General features: G+C 47.7%; 1 protein-coding gene across 2 annotated transcripts in view; it reads right to left on the reverse strand.

Annotated features, from left to right (window-relative positions):
* LOC131135042 (spectrin beta chain, non-erythrocytic 4-like) overlaps window positions 1-14,084 on the reverse strand; it is a 34,928-nt gene that overhangs the window by 16,829 nt on the left and 4,015 nt on the right. For both annotated transcript variants that reach the window (XM_058080837.1, XM_058080839.1), the window contains exons 3-26: window positions 13,496-13,849; window positions 10,912-11,069; window positions 10,665-10,816; window positions 9,674-9,847; window positions 8,643-8,734; window positions 8,494-8,574; window positions 8,262-8,377; window positions 7,960-8,072; window positions 7,693-7,880; window positions 7,512-7,629; window positions 7,263-7,421; window positions 6,886-7,188; window positions 6,663-6,813; window positions 6,020-6,156; window positions 5,750-5,899; window positions 5,302-5,670; window positions 5,009-5,223; window positions 4,800-4,937; window positions 4,264-4,504; window positions 4,009-4,167; window positions 3,788-3,918; window positions 3,483-3,708; window positions 3,220-3,422; window positions 2,116-2,206 (exon numbers count right to left, since the gene is read on the reverse strand). In XM_058080837.1, the coding sequence (XP_057936820.1) occupies window positions 2,116-2,206; window positions 3,220-3,422; window positions 3,483-3,708; window positions 3,788-3,918; window positions 4,009-4,167; window positions 4,264-4,504; window positions 4,800-4,937; window positions 5,009-5,223; window positions 5,302-5,670; window positions 5,750-5,899; window positions 6,020-6,156; window positions 6,663-6,813; window positions 6,886-7,188; window positions 7,263-7,421; window positions 7,512-7,629; window positions 7,693-7,880; window positions 7,960-8,072; window positions 8,262-8,377; window positions 8,494-8,574; window positions 8,643-8,734; window positions 9,674-9,847; window positions 10,665-10,816; window positions 10,912-11,056 (3,852 nt within the window). In that variant the 5' untranslated portion in view covers window positions 11,057-11,069; window positions 13,496-13,849. The remainder of the gene's footprint in view (window positions 1-2,115; window positions 2,207-3,219; window positions 3,423-3,482; window positions 3,709-3,787; window positions 3,919-4,008; window positions 4,168-4,263; window positions 4,505-4,799; window positions 4,938-5,008; window positions 5,224-5,301; window positions 5,671-5,749; window positions 5,900-6,019; window positions 6,157-6,662; window positions 6,814-6,885; window positions 7,189-7,262; window positions 7,422-7,511; window positions 7,630-7,692; window positions 7,881-7,959; window positions 8,073-8,261; window positions 8,378-8,493; window positions 8,575-8,642; window positions 8,735-9,673; window positions 9,848-10,664; window positions 10,817-10,911; window positions 11,070-13,495; window positions 13,850-14,084) is intronic.

The following is a 14,084-nucleotide window of genomic DNA, read 5'->3' on the forward strand; positions in this document are numbered from 1 at the left end:
ATTAATGATGAAGAGCCGTGCCGTTGAATAATTCAACACAGCCAAAGAGAGAAAGTTGCAGAAACTCAACAAGATTTTTGGGGCCGGCCAGACTGCCAGAGGAGGACACGCCCCACATTCAACCCGGGGACGTCACATGACAGCTTGTGCTGAGTCCTGGTCCCGGTCCAGGTCCCTCAGTCTCTTACTTGGTCTGTTTAGCTTCATGTCAATGTGGAAGTGGATTAAATTTGAGAGCCAAAGGGGTCATTTCTATGAAAAATTGGTTCCTTTGCTGTATTGTTGAATTCCTCACTATCAAACACTAGCATGAAATCACAACAGCAATGTAACTACTGTATAGTTACAGCACGTAAATGCGCACTTCCTGTTAAGTGCAAAGTAAGCTTCAAAATAAATGCACATAAGCATTAAACTGGATCCTTTCACTCACATTTTTTACATTGTCAGCCACTGGAAGAATGATTTGATGACATACAAGAATATTAGCCTTAGATAATAGTTTGAAATGAAACTAAAACAGCAGAATTCAAATAAAATTCAAAATAAAACGAAGAAAAATGACATATAAAATCACATATAATAAAAATGATCTGTCATCTTCCTTTTGTCACTGGCCAAAGTTACAATTAGTATATTTTCTGGATAGTAAGTTACACTTTTTAACCATAATTTTGCTGGTACTGGTCTTTATATGTCAATACATTCGTCCCTTCCAACATCACAGTTTATCGCTCCTTCGCTGTATCGTGGGTTTTCAGAAATGAATTATTATCGCTGTTTCGTGGTAGACTATGGTCTATTATTCGTCAAAACATATTGAAATAGGAGTGATATGTAGTATTCTGGTCACTAGGCAGCAGTAATAACACAAAACACTAAGATATTACCTTAACACTACCTTAAGTCATGTCTATTACATAGATGACATGATAGAGTGAAAAACTTTCTCCTCCCATTCCGTGTGGAAGTGGTACGTTTTTTGGCTTAAGTTTAGAAGAAATAAATTTGATTTAGCTGGTTAGCTCGCTAGCTTGTAAGTTCATTAGCTTGCCAATTAGATGTAAACAATGTTTTTAAATGTGAATTGATACCGACTGACATGAAGCAAGGAGTGAATATTACCGGACACAAGAGGACGTTTTAGACTTGTGACAACTACGCCATGCTGCAAGAAGGAGATAGGAGCTTGTTCGGCCTCTTTGTGTAATTTAGTCGCTTCAGCGTTCCCGGTATTGAATAACTTGTCTTTTCAGGGTGAATGTTTGCTGTTGGCATTGAATTTGGTCAACTCGATTTCAAAATAAATGTGAGCAGTCCAGTGCAACTTACATATGTTGTTTCTCCTCTTCATGACGCATTTTCTGGCTATTCTGATTTATAGGAGCAACTTATTATCAGGTATGTTGACAACCGCCGACATCATGGCTTTGCAAACAGCATCTAATTCTATTCTTACAGCTGCTTCATGCTTCTGAGTCGTGACTATGCTGTCCCTTCTGATGCCATCATGAGCCTTTCAAAGTTCTGCGTCGGAGTGAAGCGTGTGACTTGCAATTCTCCACCGAAGTGCGAGGCGAGGATGTGTTTCCTGGTTAGTCGATGCTGGTCAGCTATTTAGCTTGTTAGCTTTCTAAGAAAGAAAGGCAACTGAAGCGATACAGAGAGAGGAACTGGACGTGGAACAAATCGATGTGTAACAACACTTTCATTGGGAATTTTTTTTATCTTAAAATGGTGAAGACGGCTTAAGAAAAGGCTTAATAAACAGGATGAATTGCCAGGTGGCATCAGGTGTGGCTTGTCACTCCACCAGCAGGAACAGGAAGACAGAAAAAAGTATGACCTTCAATTTAGTGGTGAAATAAATTTAAGTGGCTTTTAATTTGGTAGAAATGGGCCAAAATGTCTCTTTTGATGCTAAAGGTCATCGACCCCTGGCCTATTTCAACATGACTGGGTTCCACTGTGAATCACAACAATCCATGTGACATCAGTCTCTCCTCTTACTGTTCGGAAGAATGTAAACAGGAAGGAGGTCGGGTATACGGACCAGTGAGCAAAAACAACGCTAAATAAAGGTGGAGCAAAAGCGCTGATTTTTGGTGGACCCACCTCGTGACAGTCCTGGAGAAACCTCTGGAGCTCCCATTGGTCGTTGAGCTTTTCCAACCACTGCTGGGCCTGCTCTCGGTTCTGGTTGCCCCTGAGAGAAACACAAGGAAGGAAAGTCATCTTACAGACGAAGAACTGACTCTAAAAAGTCACATACATTCATTCCTTCATTCATTCATTCATTTTCTACCGCTTTTCCTCACAAGGGTCGTGGGGGGTGCTGGTGCCTATCCCAGCTGTCTTTGGGCAAGAGGCGGGGTACACCCTGGACTGGTGGCCAGCCAATCACAGGGCACATATAGACAAACAACCATTCACACTCACATTCATATCTATGGACAATTTGGAGTCGCCAATTAACCTAGCATGTTTGATTGAAAATATGATTGTCTGACAATCCCATTATATACAAAAGAGTGTAGGTTCCCCCCCTCCCCACACACACCCACACACACACACACACACACACACACACACACACACACAAACCGGAATGTGGGAGGAAACCGGAGTACCCGGAGAAAACCCATGCATGCACGGGGAGAACATGCAAACTCCACACAGAGATGGCCGAGGGTGGAATTGAACCCTGGTCTCCTAGCTGAGGTCTGCGTGCTAACCACTCGACCACCGTGTCACATACAAATCAGCCTAATGATTACGTGAATGACTGATTTCACTCACTAAATACGTATTGCTATCGATAACACAGACGCTATTATGTGTTAACACAATGTACTACGTTTGTAGCGTTAAATTCATGTAAATGTAACCTTCAATCCATATGCTTCCTCACAAGAGGCCCACACAACCACCAGAAACCCCCCACGGGAAACACTTAGCCCTGCCCCCAACACACACACGCAGATCAGACTGATTTCATGGCTAGGTGTCAGTTGTGCGTGTGCTGCTAATGCTTATTGTTGCCGAATAGTCTGGCAGCTGCGCTCACATTAAAAGAGGGAATGGTGGACACAAAACCTACTGTATATAAAAAAAAAAAGAAAGAACAAAGGGAAAAGAAGCCCTGCACAATGGCAAAAAATAAACTTCCATCACAAAATCTTCCACCATCAATATCGTTTTCTTTTCCTGTTGCGTTACCTCTTGGCGAGCGTGTCAACACGCTCCCTGATGCGCTCAGAGTAGATGTTGCTCTGGCTGATCAGGCTTTCTCCCGCCTCGATCACAGCCTTGATGCGGTGCAGATTGAGCTCCATGGTGGTGGTGAAGTCCTTGTGCTTCTTGATGGCCGCCTCCACCGTCTCCACTGTGGTCGGAAGCTCCACGTGGGCCAACGCCGACTCCTGAGAGACACGAGACTTGGTTGGATGCCGTGACAACATCATCTTGACATCTTCCCTCACCTGGTTGTTGATGAAGGACTCAGCCTGTTTGACGTCTCGCAGAAACAGATGGAAGATGTGAGCCTGCACCAGGACCTCTCTCCTGCTCTCCCACATCTCCAGCAGTTTGTTCCAGCCCACGTCCAGCTTCTGGAGCCACTGCTGCAGGGCGGCCTGAGGCAGCGGCGCCTCCTCCGACTCCAGCAGCTCGTTCATGGCCTGCAGACGCTCGTAGTCTTCTTCGTAGCTGCGAACACGAACACGGAAGGACCTCTCTGAAGGACCATTCCAGAAGCGATATTAAAGACAGCATCATGATGGCGCACCGGCCAATCTCCTCCTTGAGGGCGGCATGTTTGTTGATGAGTCTCTCGGCTTCTTCCAGGTCATTGGGCAGCTGATCCGAGGCAGCAGCCGTCTGCGTTTGGACCAACCAGGTGAGGAACAAGTCCAAGTCCTGAGAAGATGCAGAGACAAATCACAATATATAATGTGTTGTGATGGGTTTTAGTTTGTTTGCATGAACGTGTGAGCGCCACCTGCTGACCTGAATGAAGCTCTGCAGCCTGCTAGCCACCATCAGCGAGTCCTCACAACCCTGCAGTGTCCGCTTAAGCTCCTCCCACTCCACACTGATGCCATCAAAGGGCAGGAGAACCTCCGTGGCCCGACCCGCGTGGGCAGTGGCCAGATGCTCCGCCTCTTCCTACATCAGTGAGCGTTTATTGTGAAGATCTTAAACATCGCCATGTTGGCCTGTGCCCACATTCTCCCTACACACACACACACACTCATGCCCGACCTGCAGGTGCATCAGTTTGGGTTCCAGGACGGACAGCGCCCCCTCCATGGTGGAGAGACGCCTCTGCAGCGCCAGAACGCCGCCCAGGTCGCTGCCCGCGTATTGGGTGGCGTCGATGGCCTTCCGTTTCTCCTGGATCTGGGATTTGATCTCGACGCACTCCAGCAGGTAGTTCTGCAGACGCAACATGGAGTCCAGTTGGTCCTTCTTCTGCTCCACCAGATTCACAATGCTGTTCCACCTGGCAGGAAGCAGACGCCAGTAAGAAGATGAATGGAGGTAAATATGGTGACTGAGGCCACCGCCACTACAGATGGTCGCACTGTGGGGTCGTAAGCCTCATGGACACCCCACGTGATGGCTTTATGTTGCTGCCAGACAACGCAGATGCCAGTAAATACCAGAATAGAGCCAATCAGATGCCGCTACTTTCTAGATGGGCGGGCCATGTTTCATTGACACACCCACAAGGAAGAACAATATGTTCTTCAACCTGAGAATGACACCAGGCTGTCAGAACGTTTGTGTCTCAGTACCTGGAGTTGAGGTGGTCCTGACATCCTCTGACCTCTGTAGAGGACGGATGACCTCCATCCAGAAGTTGCTGGACTATCTGGTTCACGTCCAGGATCCTTCCCATCAGGCTGTTCATTTCCTGGTCCAGCGACTCGAATCTGCACCAAGGAGACCCGGTTAGGGGAAAAAAAAAAAAGTGTTCAGATGTGGACCACTGCGTGACACCCACCTGTGCGCCACCACCTCCACGTCCTCCAGCTTCTCGGGAATCTCCATCTTGTTCAGCCACTGCTCCTTCTCGTCGATCCACAGCTCGCAGGCGTTGACCTCGCTGAACATGCAGTAGACAGCGAGGGCGTCGTGGAGCCACTGCTGGCGCAGCACGCCCACCTCCACCACCTCGGTGTACAGCTGCTCCACCTCCAACATCCTCACCTGCACCTCCTGCCAGCCAAAACAGGAATGTGATATGGAGAAAGGAGGAAATGACACAGCTTTTTCATTGTTGACGTTGCAGGCCACCTCTTGTTCACGGTACCGCAAAGGCAGCGCCACCATGTGTTTGCGCAAAGCCACCACGTGCAGCCGATGTTTGTCCACGTCCTCGCTGACCCCCCGGTGCTTCTTCAGGAGTGACTGCGTGGAGTACTCGTCGTGGCCAAAGTCCTCGCTGGACACTAGGCGGTAGGCGTCCTGCAGCCAGACCACCAGGTCGTCCGTCTCGGTGGAGAACTGAAAGAAATTGAGTGCTTCCTGAAGGTGGCCGAGACGCTGAGCCGCCTGGTCCTCCAGCATCTTCCACTCGTCTTTCACGTCCATGATGCGTTCCTGTATGCCCGCCGTGTCGATGCTCTTCTCGCTCAAGATTTGCTGCCCTCGCTGCATGGTCGTCTGCACAAATGAATGAAAGAACCGTATAACGGTGGGGAATGGAGTCCTGGTTCTGTACTTTAATGGACCAAACCAAGACCTGCAGCAAGGAGCGGTGAGCCAGCAGTTCCCCAGCCAGAGTCTTGTGTTTCTGGAGTAACTTCAGCACACTGCTCAGGTCCTTCCCATAACCCTGCGCTCCCAGGATGGAGCTCTTCTCTCGGATCCAGGCCTCAGACTCCTCCAGCTCCTTTTTAGAGAACAGAACTGAATCAGCTCAAGTTCATTTGGGGGATTTATCTTTTTCAGGTTGGTGCAATACTCCCACTGTCCACCTCCAAAACGCTGCACCCCGAGTGAGTCCCCTTACCTGGAAAAAGGCCCACAGTTGCCGTGACTCCTCCAGCTCGATGCGTCTTTTGTCCGCCAGCTGCTTCAGCTCCTCCAGACAGGAGGAGACGTGGTTGACCCGGTTACAGATCACCTGCGGGTCACATGGTTGGTAGCCTTGGAGACAAGAAGACAAGGTTGAGCACCACGGCGCATCGCTCAAACAGCCAATCACCAGCATCAAAGATCAATATTGTTGTCATCTCAAGATCAAATACAACTGATGAATCATCAAAATCACCGCAAAGGCTCAGTGCCTCTCGTGCTTCTTTTATGATTGCGGGACTGTTGACACCGCTAATAGAATTTAACAACATATGGCTTTTATTACAAACTATTACTTTACATTAATGACTTTGGCTGAGGAGCAAGAGGAAGACCTCACATATCCACCGCTCACATTTAGCTTAAAATGATCATTAGCATCGCTCATCATCAAGGTCATGTAACAAAAAGGTTCTTTCGTTAGCACATGTTGCCGGGGGAAGGGTTTGACAGAGACACATAAGTATGCGAGTAATCATTCGAGGGTGATTGTACCCCGAAGTTTACCAACTTCAAGTTGAAATCATTTGCTCTATAAAATGTGTTACGTATCCGATTACATTTGAGTGTTTTCGTACCCTCTATAGTGGTGAATTTGAGTGCGGCGGCATTGAGCGTCTCCACCCTCTCAGCTTGGATGCCGATGTCAGCTTCCTGCAGGCTGTGCTTCTGCAGAAGGTCGTCCACCTCCAGAAGATGCTTGCCAAAATCCTTCGACAGCAGCTGGAACTGGGACGGAGCGGAAGGGGTTGGTGAGAAACATCCAGAAGCAGTTACACTTTTAATGCCGCGATCAGCTACCTGAGTGTCCTCCATCCAGTCGATCATATAGACCATGTCCTGGAACGTCTTCTGCAGCGCCAGGTTCTTCTCCAGCCGGATCCGTCTCCCCGCCACCAGCTCCTTCAGCAGACTCCACTGTCCCAGGATGTTCTCCTTGCGGGCGGCGATACGCCGGATGTCGTAGTAGCCTTCCACCTCCATCTCTGCCGCCAGCTCCACCACCACACCGATTCGCTCTTCGTAGGAGGCGATGTCTGCCTCGATGGCCTCGTGCTTCTTCATGGCGGCCTCCACCGCCGGCAGGTCATAGCCAAAATTGTCCTGTGCGAATAGAAAGCGCATCTTTCGCATCATTTAGTTCCCGGGTCGCTTCTTTGTGGGGATTTCCACGGTACCTGCGACACCAGCCTCTGGTTCTCGTTGAGCCACGCCTGTCTCATGGTGGTCTTGTGGTCAAAGCGCTGAGCCAGCAGCTCTAGCTTCTCCTGGCGAATCAGCTCCTTGCGCAGGGCCACGCCCCTCTCATGCTCCGCCTTCTCCAGACGCTCCCACGCCTGGGCAGGTGGTGACAGACATGGCGTGAGCTCACCAGCGGGTGTCACACGTGTTGGCGACACGATCATATAAACATTTTCTAAGAAGACCTTGTTGATGTCGGAGATGAGCTTTCCTTCATGAGGCACGTAGGCTTTCTGGTTGTTGGCTCTCAGTTTGCTTTGGATGGTGAAGAGAAGGACCTCCAGGTTCCCCTTCTCCTGGAACCTGCCCACAGGAAAATGGCGTTACTTCCACGTGTGACACAATGGAGGCCGTGAGTGGTCTTACTTGATGGGCTTCTCGATGGTACAGTAGGTGGTGAAGGCTTGAAGCTGCTGCTGAACTCCAGTCAGCGAGTTGGCAAACTTCTGGTTGCTGATGACCGCGATGGTCTTCTCAATCCAGTCCAGCAGGTCAGACGCCAGCGCCTCGTAGCGGCCCACCAGTTTCTCCGCCTCGATGCAGTTGTCCAGCACCTGACGTGCAAGCACGGGCAGTCAGGGAAAAAAAGGAGGGGGGAGGGGGCAAGAAGGGAATGAACTGAATGTTTGCTACCTTGCCGACCCTCTTGCCTTCCACAATAAGAGCCTTCATCTTGGAGAAGTAGTGGTAGTAGGAGACCACATAGGTGATGATGGATTTTTCATCCGGGTTCTCCGTGTTCACATCTGGGCCGAGGAGACCGAAAGAAGAATTGTTGTTTGCATATTATTTATATTTATGCTGGGATTGCACATATTTAACACGCATGAGATTTCCGGGCACTCTCAGTCAAGTTTGAAGAAAGTATTCAGACTCTGACGCCTTAACCGGACCAAATACATGCAATGTGACAAGAGATGAGGTCCAGTGTTCACCCTCCGGGTCCAGGAGTTTGGTGAGGCCCAGGTTCTGCTCAGCGATGTTGAAGGCCTGCTGCAGGTTGTGAGTTGCGTTGGATCTCGTCAGCTTGTGGAACTCGATCAGATCCGGTCTGGTTATTTTGAACACAAACATATAAACGCTGGACAAAACATAGCTTGGAGGAGGTAAAAAAAAAATATGAAAGTGACCCTAATACAGTCTTCATATTTTCTACATGTGGCCCACCTGTGTCTGTGTATGAGCGCGTTGAAGGCGAGGCCGTCCCTCCAGCAGCTGGTGAAGTTCTGGATGTTGACCTCGGGGTACCTGAAGCGATGTTAAACTTCAATAAAACGTGCTGAAGCGCTCCTGGAAATGTCTACCTCCTTGCTCACCCTGCCGTCTTCATCTGGCACCAGAGCAGCAGCGCATCCTTGGCGGAGCGCGTCTCTCTGTTGTCCGCCGTGGCTATCTTGATCACCTGGATCTGCACAAACACACGACACCATTCCAGTCATTCTCGTTGTGAAAATCAGCATCAAGCGAGGGGACGCCAGCTTCCTGTTCAATACCAACAGCTTGATGCTAACATTAGTTGCTGCTGGAAGCTATGGGTAATGAACACAAATATCTGAGTGTATTATTTTCCTAATCATCCATCAAGAGTGCAATTTATTTAGGCACGGGATTTAAGGGGCAATCTGTCATGTTGAGTAAACGCCTTCATGTCATCTTGACATCACTGGAACACAAACAACCTCCGTGGAAGTCTGCTCTTATTTACTGTATGCTTCTATAAATACATTAGGGTTACTTTCCGTCTTCCAGTTACTTCTCTCTCCTCCCTCCTCCCTCCTCCCTCCTCCCTCCTCCCTCCTCCCTCCTCCTCCTCAGTGTGTGCAGTCACTGCAGTGTTTGAGCCACCATGCTGACTGGACAAACTGACTTTGAGCACACAGGAAACGCAGAAACAAGAAGGACAACATGACAAGTAGGGGGAGGTTTTTTTTTAGCAATAAATCAATAAATAAAGCTATAAATCTACTCGAGTTGACTGGAGTAAATGTGGTCTTTGGTGACCTCACATGACAAAGAAAGCGTCCCAGGAGGCTGACAATACTCCGCAAACACCACACAAAGGTCCAGATGATGCCATGTAAGCATTTTAACTGATATAGAACATGGACTCAGTGAATTGGTTAAACAAGCACATAGGAGTGTATACATGCAGTATACAAACTACACAAAGTAAAAGCTTAAACAGACCCCAAAGCTCTGAGTGACATTTAGCAGGGTCTCTGATGAGGGGCTGCACACATCCTGAAGGAAAGACAACACACGCAAACGCTGACCCAATTGGAGGGCTCCTTCTACCAACGCGGCCTTCTTTTCTAGAGTTCCTGGCACGCCCCATATGTGTGTATACCTGGAAGCGAAGAATGATGGTCCAGATGAGGCCCAGCGTGAGGCGGTGGTTCCCATCCACGATGTCGTGGGAGCCCACGTTCTCCAGGTGAACCCTCTGCTCCTTGAGGAACTGCAGGGCTTTGTCCACGTTCTCCAAACAGTGTATGCGCATGCGGCCCCGCGTCGGCCTCGGCTAGAAAGGTCCAGAGAAAAAAATCACTTGTCACAAAGCCCGACAAGACATTTGACCGCTAAAGGTACAATGCATATACAGTAAACCTCGGATATATCGGATTCAATTGTTCCCACTGGTTTTGTCGGATATAAGCGAAATCCGTTACGTATATGCGTATACCGGAAAATGTCCGTTTTACGCATATATCGGATTTATATCCGGTATATGCGTAAATCGGATTTTATCCGTTATAAAAAGGCACTTCCTTGACTATGTTTCCAATGTACCTGGACGTGCAGGCAACGCTGCAAACGCTGCAAATGACGTCGTATAGCGGCCTGTCACGATTCGGCGAAATCGGAGCGCCACGATGTGGCCATCCGATATATGCGAGGGAAATTTAATGGAAATGCATTGGAACGGGACTGGAGATTTTGTCCGAAATAGGCGAAATCCATTATAAAAAATCTGATATATGCAATTAATTTTTTTTGGAAATGCATTACAGAAAAATCGGTTCTTTTTTATCTGTCCGTTGTGAGCGAATTTCCGATATATCCGAGTCCGATATATCCGAGGTTTACTGTATAACAATATATATTAGACACATACTGTATTATATTATTAGATTTATATTTATTGACTATATTGAATTATCATTTTATGTTTAATGTTTATTTATATATATATTTTAATTTATTTATTTACATTTATTATTGTATTTATTGTACTTTCTTATAATAACCATTGTTCTTATAGATATATATTATCTAGTATAATATAAGAAACAGGTGCCAATTAAAAACAATCATCTGCTGTGACGCCGAGTGCTCACCAGCAGCTCCCCGCTGAGGACCTCCAGCAGTCGCGTGAGCATGTAGCCATCACGGAGGTCGTTGTACAGGTCGGATATGCGACAGGAAACCCTGGCCAAGTGAGAGTTGACCCACTTGGTGAAAGTCTTCTTCTGCACGGCGTCTCGCTCATCTGAGATGATTCAAGAGAAAAATGACTCAACAAGGCCCAATGCTTGTCCATACATGGCAGAATTACTGTGGCTTTATCTGTGTGTGACCTCTGACCTGCCAGGGCCTTGATGCGGGAGCACTCAAACAGCTTGGCGCTGGTACACTCCGTCTCCCAGAACCCCGAGCTGATGGGCCGGTTGTTGTTGTTGAGCTGGCGCTGGGCTTCGGCGTTGTCCAGGTCTGGGGAGGCATTCGCCATGGCGCCCGACGCCCTGCCACATGCACATACGCATGTGTCAACCATAAAACACGCCCGCAGTCATATGCCACATCTCTCCAAATCCAAAAGCGCTACTGCAAACAAAAACTATCTGCATATACAGAGATACAGTATTTAAAAGGCAACACATCCATTTTCCAAAGTGTGTTCAGTCATTTTCTAACGCTTATCCTCAAGAGGGTCGCGGGCATGCTGTAGCCTATCCCAGCTGTCTTTGGGCGAGAGGCGGGGTACACTCTGGACTGGTGGCCAGCCAATCACATGGCACATATAGACAAACAACCAATCACACTCACATTCATACTTATGGACAATTTGGAGTCGCCAATTAACCTAGCATGTTTTTGGAATGTGGGAGGAAACCCGGAGTACCCAGAGAAAACCCACGCATGCACGGGGAGAACATGCAAAGGGTGGGATTGAACTCGGGTCTCCTAGCTGTGAGGCCTGCGCGCTAACCACTCGGTCACTGTGCAGCCGCTGCATATATTATTGGTGATATTTTCAATATTTCCAAACACGCCAGTCTTATTTTGGAGTTTTGAAGCCATGATGAATAATTAACGCGGCACCAGCATCTCACAATAACGAGGCCTTAAAAATAAATGCCGGTCTAAAAAACAAGAGTCACTTAGTCCTGAGTTTCCTTTTTTTTTGACAACTGAGAAAAATAAAAATAACTTCTGAGCAACAAATGTTAAAAAGGATGCTGCCAGTGGAGGCGTGCACGTCAACATTGTGCATCTTTACAAAGAAACGTTGATGATTGGATTGGACCGCATGTTCAAACACTAACTACTAAGAGGGTTTAATAATAACAGAGAATACTTGTGAGGAAATGATGGCGGCCCACTACAACCAGACAGGAAGCCATGGAGGGAGACAGCTGCCAGTGCTCATCAGCCTCTTTTCTCAAGCTGGCGGTTTCTCTGAGGCGTATTCCCCTTTTTGACCGGGAGTTCTCATCGAAACTGTCACCCCCTCGTCAAAACGTGCGGCAATAATGTTTTTAGCGTGACCTCTGCAAATCCAGATGATGCACCGCCGGCGGTCAGGTGGTGGCGGTGCATCATCTGGATTCGCCCTGGGGAGCTCACTCAGCACCTGGCCCTTTGAACGCAGAATGTACTCGGATAATTGATAGCTAACTAGCCGTTAGCTTGTGTTCATGGAGATACAATAGAGACTCGAATACTGCTACTACAACACACACACATCACCAAGACCTGGATGAAGTATTAAAACTGATGTAAGGTACTGTTACTATATAGTATTATTACACTTCTAGTTTCAGTCGAATAGCTCAGTGGGTCTAATAACTTCACAGGACACAGACACTCACATAGCACAATCAGATTTGCACAACACCTACATACAACTGATGGGAAAATACTGGGAGACCCATAACAGATGCACACAAGCTTAAAGTTCACTTTCTAGAAGGGCGTGGCAACTGCTATGTCGACTACGGTTTGTTCATTATTCCTCATTCATGCTAGCACTGTCACCAAATACATTGCTACATTTTTTTAATACAAAGTGAAAACCTTCCAAATTGTGTGATCCCTATAGCTATACGTGGTGAAAACAAATCAAAATTTACCATTGTCAGCCTTCACAGATGCACAAAAACGGTACAGGCCTCTTTTAGTGTCACTTTGTGCCTCATAATGTTCCCGTCTTCTTAATTTATAGCCCATAAAAATGTTAATAGGAGAGTTGGAAATGAGTGAAAGGCCGAAATTACAACTCGAGGCAGCGTCAGAACATACAAACCCGACCCACGGAGCTAAATAAGCAAAGAAAATCAGATTCAAGTAGACTTTGCACAGCTAGAACATAAATATGCAGTATTTGAAAGGTTAGGGAGGCAAGTGGCTAACATTAGCAGGCTAGCTGAAATTAGCCGGTGGAGAAAGGCATGTGAAAACAACACAAACAACAAACAAACATCAGCACAACTCAAGACACAAATCAAACAATCATTCTGAGGCCAAATGAACATGACAGAAAGTGCAACACGGCTACGACAGATGAGGTCACCAGAGGGTGCAGGTGTGTATTTCGCCCGCCCGGCTGTGTCTTTGCAAGGTTTGGGTCAAAACCTCTGCAAAGGGGACCATTTCTGCATAATTGTGTGTAATTAAAAGTTGCAAGCGAGCTAATTAGTAGGTTAGCTAAGTGTGTCTATGGTGCTGATGCCATAGGCCGCTGCGTTGCAAGGATGGTGTGACACTATCAACACTCTTCATGCGTGCACCATCCATCACATGTGCAGGAGACACACCGTCCCCAAGCCGGACCACTGCGGCGGTACCCCTGCAGCCTAGCGCAGGCCGGGGCGTCTGCAGGCACAACAATGCTGACTTTCGCACTGAGAGAGGACGGGTCCGTTCGAAACCTCAATGTCCGTCTTACCTTCAAGCTTGTGCGCCAATGTTGGGTCGCTCCTCTCGCACCGGACGACGCCGAGGACGGAGGGTTTTGTCCCCTGGAGGAGCACGGCGCTCCGCTTTGGTCCCGGGCAGCGATCGAGTCCTTGACGCCGGCTGCTGCGCACAGGAACAGGACCGGCGAGTCGGTACCGTGGCACTGACGAGGCCGTCGAGGCGCCGGGAGGTGCTGCTGGTGCTGAGGAGGATGATGGTGATGTTACCACCTGACACAGGCTCCCCCTCCTCCTCTCCGTGGAGATGCGGGAAATAGCAGCATCAGTGAGAGAGCTCCATTATTGAATGAGGCCACTGGGGGCGCACTCACAACAAGACAAGGCTGAAAAACATGACAATATAATATCAGAAAATGACCTTTTTAATTTTAAAATTATAAACAAAACAGTATGCAAATAGTAGATATCAACCATGCATTTGATTTTATGTGTAATTTTCATTCAGATTTACATTTCTTTCCCAAGTCCTCCATTCTCAACCACTTTTCAGTGAATTACTGAAAAGTACCTGCTATTTAAGTACCTTCTTCTAAAAGAAAAACATTTTTTGGTTGAAAA

Source organism: Doryrhamphus excisus, chromosome 8, assembly GCF_030265055.1.
Source record: "Doryrhamphus excisus isolate RoL2022-K1 chromosome 8, RoL_Dexc_1.0, whole genome shotgun sequence".
NCBI lineage: Eukaryota > Metazoa > Chordata > Actinopteri > Syngnathiformes > Syngnathidae > Doryrhamphus > Doryrhamphus excisus.